Source organism: Aegilops tauschii, chromosome 1, assembly GCF_002575655.3.
Source record: "Aegilops tauschii subsp. strangulata cultivar AL8/78 chromosome 1, Aet v6.0, whole genome shotgun sequence".
Taxonomy (NCBI): Eukaryota; Viridiplantae; Streptophyta; class Magnoliopsida; order Poales; family Poaceae; genus Aegilops; species Aegilops tauschii.
In genome coordinates this window covers 70,690,139-70,697,931 of record NC_053035.3, presented here as the reverse complement: position 1 = coordinate 70,697,931, position 7,793 = coordinate 70,690,139, and the positions used below count along the sequence as shown (strand labels likewise).

Here is a 7,793-nt window from a genome sequence, read left to right as displayed (position 1 = left end):
CGGTGGAGCATTTCTCCCGCCAGTGCCGCGCACCACCGGAGGTCGTTGCTGCATATAAGGCTCGGAAGGCGCGTGAGACGCACCTCGCCTTGGTTCAGGAGGGAGCTCCACCGGCGCCCATGGCGGCACCCGTGATGATTGCTACTCCCCCTGCTGCTCCTATAGAGGCGACCCCCATGGTGCCCATCGCGGCAGCTTTGGCGGTCTCTACCGAGGCCCACGTCGCCATGGAGGTTGACCACATGGCCGCCTCAGCGGCGCCGCCACTAGATATTGATGCTGCCTCCAAGATAATTTCTGAGGAGGATCAGCTCACTAGTATGGAGATTGCGGCGGAAGTGAATGGCTTCTTCACCGAGTCCACTTAGCATACCTCTTTGGTTATCACGATTCCGTGCTTTTGATACAATAAAATTGAATAAATTCGATTTGGTTGTAAGCTCTATGAGAGCATAAACTTATTCTTTACTTTGGCGATTGGATGACATTTATTCATTTATTCCATTATTTATACATGATAGCATGTTATGTTCTGAGATGTGTGCATTTATTTTTAATGTATTTTTCTTCCTCATTACATTAATTAGATGTCATATTTTAGAACGCGTGTGACGCCCGAATGGAGGAAACGTGCCTTGCCGATAGCGCCACCACTCATACCATTTTACGAGAAACTAAGTACTTTGAGTCCATTAAAAAATCTCCGGGAAGTATTATGACAATCGCCGGCTGCGGTTCTCACATAGTTGGCTCCGGACGAGCCACTATTATACTCCCCATGGGAACAACTTTGCTCATTAATGATGCGTTGTTGTACCCGGAGTCGACTCGTACTCTATTAAGATTTAGAGACATCCGCGCTAATGGTTTCCATGTTGAGACCGATGATGAAAACGGCAAGGAATGCCTACTCATCACAAAGCGGGATGAAGGTGGTAAACATGTTATCGAGAGGCTTCCTTCTTTTGACACAGGGCTATACTACACTAAGATAGTAGCACCGCCCGTGTACACTACCCTCAAGACCGTCTTTAGAAGCTCTGAACTCTTCTGCCTCTGGCACGATAGGTTAGGCCACCCCGGACTTAGGATGATGAGAAATATAATTAACAACTCGCATGGCCATAATGTTAACGTGAAGAACTTCCCGAATCCTGATGATTTCGTGTGCTCCGCATGCGCTAAGGGGAAGTTAGTCATTAGGCCATCACCCCTCAAGGTGAGGGATGAAATCCCCGCGTTTTTGGAACGTATCCAAGGGGACATATGCGGTCCAATTCAGCCCCTCACGGGGCCGTTTCGGTACTTCATGGTGCTCATTGATGCTTCCTCTAAATGGTCCAATGTTTGCCTGCTGTCAACAAGGAACCATGCCTTTGCAAAATTGATCTCACAGATCATACAAATGCGGAATAATTTCCCGGATTATCGTATAAAGTCTATTCGAATGGACAACGCCGGAGAATTTACTTCAAAGGCGTTCGATGATTATTGCATGGCAATGGGAATCAAAGTTGAGCACTCGGTACCACATGTTCATACACAAAATGGACTTGCCGAGGCATTGATTAAAAGAATTAAATTCATTGCCCGACCGCTCCTTCAGGGTTGTAATTTACCAACTACATGTTGGGGCCACGCGGTGTTACACGCGGCTAATCTCATCAACTTTCGACCGTCGGCCTACAACATCCACTCTCCTGTTCAACTTGCGCAAGGGTCGGCACCGAAAATTTCCCACCTTCGTAGGTTCGGTTGCCAGGTATATGTACCAATACCACCCCCCCAGCGATCGGCGATGGGCCCGCTCCGTAAGTCGGGGATATACGTTGGTTATGAGACTGTGTCCATAATCAGGTATCTGGACCCCATGACAGGAGACTGTCACACGGCTCGTTTTGCTGATTGCATTTTTGACGAGGATCTTTTCCCGACTTTAGGGGGAGAGAATCAACCCCTTGATGCTAAAAGTCGAGAAATCACGTGGCAAGCCACGGGGATCCACGCTCATGACCCGCGCACTGCTGAGACTGAGAGAGAAGTCCAAAAGATAATAGATTTGCAGTCTTTAGCAAATCAACTGCCCGACCACTTTAGTGACTTAAAGACTGTGACAAAATCGCATGTGCACGCGCGCAATGCACCGGAAAGGGTTGAAATACCGAAGAAAAATGATGGTATGCCCGCTCCCGTCCAAAGGCCTAAAAGGACGAGAAATCCGGCTTCTCAAATCCCAAGTACTCAGGGACGCCCGACGAAAAAGGATAAGAGAGATTTATCACAGCCTGTCACCAAAGTACCCCAAATTGAAACGGGGAGCCAGTCGAGACCTGGCACAAGTACGGAAAATTCAGTGCACGAAATTCCGGACTTAAACTTTCCCATAGGGGAAACACCCAGCGGAGATGTGAGCGCACACATCGGCGCGGGAAATCTAAAGGACCTTGCTCCCATAATGGGAAATTTGGTAGAGCAAGTGTTTGCGCCTGATGCACTCCATGACGAAATGGCCATAAATTATATTGATACGGGGGAGTCCCTGAACCGAGCAACGGTGATTGTCGACATCAACTTTGCTACGAAAATTGCCTCAATCATAGATCTTGACCCTGAGCCTAACACGCTCGCTGATTGCAAGAAAAGGTCGGATTGGAAAGATTGGCAGCAGGCAATTACTGCCGAATTATTATCTCTCAACAAAAGGAAGGTGTTCGGACCAGTTTGTCGAACTCCTCCCCACATTCGCCCTGTTGGCCATAGGTGGGTTTTTGTTCGAAAGAGAGATGAAAATAATAAGGTAGTACGGTACAAAGCAAGGCTCGTTGCTCAAGGGTTCACTCAACGACCAGGTGTCGATTTTGAGGAGACTTATTCCCCAGTCATGGATGGAGTTACCTTTAGATACTTGATCTCGATGGCAGTAAACATGGGCTTGAAAATGAAACTAATGGATGTTGTCACTGCTTACCTATATGGTAACTTGGATTCGAACATATACATGAAGGTTCCAGAAGGTATCCCTGTTCCGAACCATGATAGAGCAAATAGGGGTCTATACAGTGTTCAACTTCAAAAGGCACTGTACGGACTCAGACAGTCCGGTAGAATGTGGTAAAATCGCTTAAGTGATTTCCTTCATGAGAAGGGCTACACGAGCAATAAAGATTGCCCATGTGTTTTTATACGGCGATCCCAAGATGGATTCTGTATAATCTCGGTGTACGTGGACGATTTAAACATAATCGGTACACCTGAGGATATTGAGGAAGCGAGTTCCTACCTGATGTCGGAATTCGAGATGAAGGATTTGGGTAAAACCAAGTTCTGTCTAGGTCTGCAACTTGAACATTCCCCTGATGGGATTCTAGTGCACCAGTCGGCCTACACCCAGAAGGTGTTGGAAAGATTTGGATTTGATAAGGCATATCCTTCTAAGACCCCGATGGTCGGAAGATCTTTACAGCCAGACAAGGACCCGTTCAGGCCAAAGGAAGAGGGGGAGGAAACTCTGGGACCAGAGGTTCCTTACCTGAGTGCAGTTGGAGCACTCATGTACCTCGCAAATTGTACACGGCCAGACATTGCATTCGCCGTCAGTTTGCTTGCTCGGTACAGTTCTGAACCTACCAAAAGACATTGGAAAGGTGTCAAGGACGTCTTCCGTTACCTGCAAGGGACCAAAGATCTTGGTCTATTTTATAAGAGGAATCAAGACCTATCTATTATAGGCTATGCCGATGCTGGGTACCTGTCGGACCCGCATGATTGCAAATCGCAGACTGGCTATGTTTTCCTTTGTGGTGGAACTGCGTTTTCCTGGAAATCGTCCAAGCAAACACTTGTGTCGACTTCCACGAACCACTCGGAAATCATGGCACTATTCGAAGCGTCAAAAGAGTGTGTATCGCTTCGGCGGATGATCGGCCACATTCAGCAGACATGTGGGCTGAACACCGTACAAACCCCTACCATTATCTATGAAGATAATGCTGCTTGTGTTGCACAAGTCCAGATGGGTTATGTGAAGAGTAACCTCACAAAGCATATTAGTCCCAAGTTCTTCTATGCGCATGAGCTGCAACAGTTGAACGAGGTGAGAGTTTTGCATACTAAGTCCTGTGACAATCTTGCTGATATGTTCACTAAATCATTACCGGCATCAACCTTAGAGAGGTGTGTGCGTGGAATCGGTATGATGAGACTTAGGGAGATGCAAGGTTCAGGGGGGAGAAACTTCATAAACTCGTCACTAAAATCTCAATCCTGATGATCGAGTACTCAACTTGATGGTTGAGTGGATTGTACTCTTTTTCCCTTGAGTGAGTTTTCCTGATATTTCTCACACGAGGTTTTTGACGAGGCAATTCGTGCAATACAACAACGTATACTGTGTGCTCTTTCTCCACATTTTTTCCCACTGGGTTTTTCGGAGTTTTGAGGCATGGATATACGGATAATTACCCAAGGGGGAGTGTTGAGAAACCGGGTCAGCCCGGAGGGGTGGCGGCGGCCGCGTGAAAAGCGCACGGGCCGGCCCCTCCCGTTTCTCCTCTTTTGTTAAGTGGGTACTTATCCCTTGACCACCTACCCCCTATATAAAGCAACGAGGAGCCATCATTGTAACACCTGATCATTGATTAATAAAGCTGGTCTCCTCTATCTCCCTGTGTCACTTTTACTTTCGCATATTTCGACTACTTCGACTACTTCGTCTACGACGCTCGCTCTCGCTCCGCAACCTCGGACCGGACTCGCCGGCGGAGTTGCGGAACAAAAGCATCTGAGGCAGAACGAACGCGCTAGGGCACGAACTCCACCGTACAACCTGCCGCACACACAACAAAAATGCTAAAGCAACCAACGCAGCTGCCACCCACGTTCAATTTTTTGAAATGAAACCCTAAACACACCACGCATTCGTACACAACCATTTACCAAAAAAATACATGGGCCATGTACAAATTTACCGAGGGGTCATCTTCATACAAGTGGGTAAACCTTAGAGCGAAAACGCCCCCGGAAATAGTGGCTTGGGTATATGATGTACTTGTTGTTTTCTACAATTAGGAGAGCACCCGGTAGAAAAGCAACATGAACAGTGCCTGATTCAGCAATATAATTAACATTGAGCTAGGGAACAAGAACTAGAGGATTGCAACCTGAAGACCAAGACATCAACTACAAAATAAACTTCCGCATAAATAGACCAGTTGAAGTCTTTACATGCCCTACCAATATAAACTTCAGCAAGCAGAGAGCCGATTTCACACTTGATGCATCTCAACAAATAGAAAGAAAAAAACTGGCGACACCCAATCAAATAGAAAGAAAAAACAGGTGACACCCAATCAGTCCCATTCGACATGCATAATCATTGGCAACACAAGACCTTTTTAGTATTAATAAAGGGATTTTTATTTCTGTGCCCCTGGTTCCTTAGCTCTACTTATTCATCCCCACTCTGTTAACTTTTGCTCACTTTTCCCCACTTCCTTGCCCGAAACCCTCGGAACAGGTTATAACGGACGTTGCCGTCGGGTCAATGCCTTTAACCGTTAGCTGACGAGTGGGGTCGCGTATACGTGGGTGCATGCAAGACCGCGGTCGTGGGGTAGCACGTGTCCATGGACTTGCCTGAAACGTCCCATCATATAAAGAGGGGCAACCACCTCCATCGCCCCTACCATTTTCCACCAAATCCCCTCCCTGCCGCATCGTCTTCCTCTCCCCCACCGGCGTCGTCTCGCTCTCCTCCACTGCCTCCACGGCACCGTCTTGCTCTCCCCACCGCATCCTCTTCCTCACCTTCATCGCCTCCATCTGTTAGATGGCCGACGCTCGTGGCGACACCGGCGCAGTGGCCGGAGATGTGGTGGACCTGCAGGGTAAGGCCCGGTGACCGCGAATGTCGGCGGCGTCCACGGCGGTGCGGGGAAACTCGCAACCGCTGCGGATGTGGCGGGCTCCGCCTCATCGCTGCAGAAGGTGACGACGTCGAGCGGCACAGTCCATCCCAATACCCCCGTTGCGCCGCCTGCCGGGGAGGAGCAGGTATTTGCACTTGCTTAGCTTGTAGAGTTAGTTGCTCCCTAGTTGCATTGGTTAGATTGTGATTCATACGGTAGTTCAGATGGTTAGAGTAGTTGATTTAACGGATGGACCTTGTTCATTTAGTTCCTCTGACATGGTGTATATGAATCTATAATGTATTAATGTAATTCATTCATGTGTGCAGTATGATTCTGGAGATGATGTGTACAAGGACAACGTCGCGTCCTTCACACCCAAGGAGGTGGAGAAGATCAAGGCCAAGGGAGTTGCTTCCTTCTACAACCGCAAGTTCAAGAAGTGGCACTGCCCCTACTACACCACCAAGCCAAAGCCAAGGGATGGCCGCTTCGATCACCTTCTGTCTCATGCTGAGGATGTAGCGATTCGCAGGGAGGACTACATGATCAGGGGCAGCATGCCGCCCTCGCGAAGGCCCTGACTCCGGCGTGATGTGATTGATGATGTGATGCTGTGAACTGAATGTTTAAGTTTATCTGTTGGGTTACTTTTGGTTTGTTGAACTGAATCTCGTTGGTTATGGTTTGTTGAACTGAATCTCGTTGGTTATGCTAGTAATCTGGTTGCTATCTATATTTGCCTGTCCTTAAATTTGCATGTGGTATATTTGTCTGTCCTGAATCTATGGTTAGTTATGTTTAGATGTCGTGAACTATGATTTTAGGTGCTGCAATGATTACACATGTTGTGTAGGAAATCAAATGCATGCTCCAAATGAGATCATGTAGACCTTGGCAAACCTGGACAGTACAAATTCAAGAAAACGCAAAAACAAGTAAAACCTTGGCAAACTATCTATGTTTGTGTAGATGATCATGTGTGCAAAATTTGAAGTGATTTAGAGGAGGTCAAATAAATTTGAATTTGAGAAATGTGCTCCAAATGAGCTCCCAGGCTAGGGTAAACAGCCCATTTGTAATCAAGTGTAGATTCGAAACGAGCGAAATATTTTTTTATTAACACATATTCAATTTCCATAGTGTAGATTCGAAGTCTCACTATTTTTTTGAATTAATCTTCATATTTTTACATTTTCTTTTGAAAACATATGCTTTAATATAAAAACTATTAAAAACACATTTTGAAATATGAAAATGGAAAACTAACTTCAGATCCTTCTTATTCACTTTAAAATAAAGCTTTGGTGATTTTTTTTAAAATTCAAAAACAGAAGGTAACACTACCTCCTCTCCTTGAACTCTATGAAATCATGTACATGATAGCTCATATGTGTGAAGGTTTTCTCATGAAAATGACCATAGACCAAGTTTATGATTTTTGGTTGGTAACATGTCACATAAGACAACATTGTGCGCAGGTTATATATTTTTTTGATTTTTTTCAAATTAATGGTGCTCATTTGACCTCGATCGTGCCAGCTAGGGTTTTTTCATGGAAATGACCATAGACCAAGTTTAGTATTTTTCCTCGTTAGTTTGTCTTATAAAACAATGAACGACGAAGGTTTCATATTTTTTTGATTTTTTTAATTAGTTATGATCAGTCAAAGCCTTCGAAACCCCGTTGACCAGCTCAAAACCCCTCAAAACCCCGCGGGGTTTCGCCTAACCCTAGCTCCCAACGTCAGCCGTCCGATCATACCCTCGCGCCAAGCGACAGCCCTCAGATCTGGTCTTCTAGAAGGAATTCGGTGGGCTGGCTGCGTGCAGGCTCCGCGCCGTTGGATCACAAGGACGGCTCCGCATCGTTGGATCATGGGGCGA

At 46.4% G+C, this 7,793-nt stretch overlaps 1 protein-coding gene across 1 annotated transcript in view; it reads left to right on the top strand.

Annotated features, from left to right (window-relative positions):
* Nucleotides 1-3,442: 3,442 nt before the first annotated feature.
* LOC141027638 (uncharacterized) overlaps nt 3,443-7,793 on the top strand; it is an 89,399-nt gene continuing 85,048 nt past the window's right edge. Inside the window, exons 1-2 of the mRNA XM_073504780.1 lie at nt 3,443-4,093; nt 6,236-6,427. Coding sequence (XP_073360881.1) covers nt 3,443-4,093; nt 6,236-6,427 — 843 coding nt within the window. The remainder of the gene's footprint in view (nt 4,094-6,235; nt 6,428-7,793) is intronic.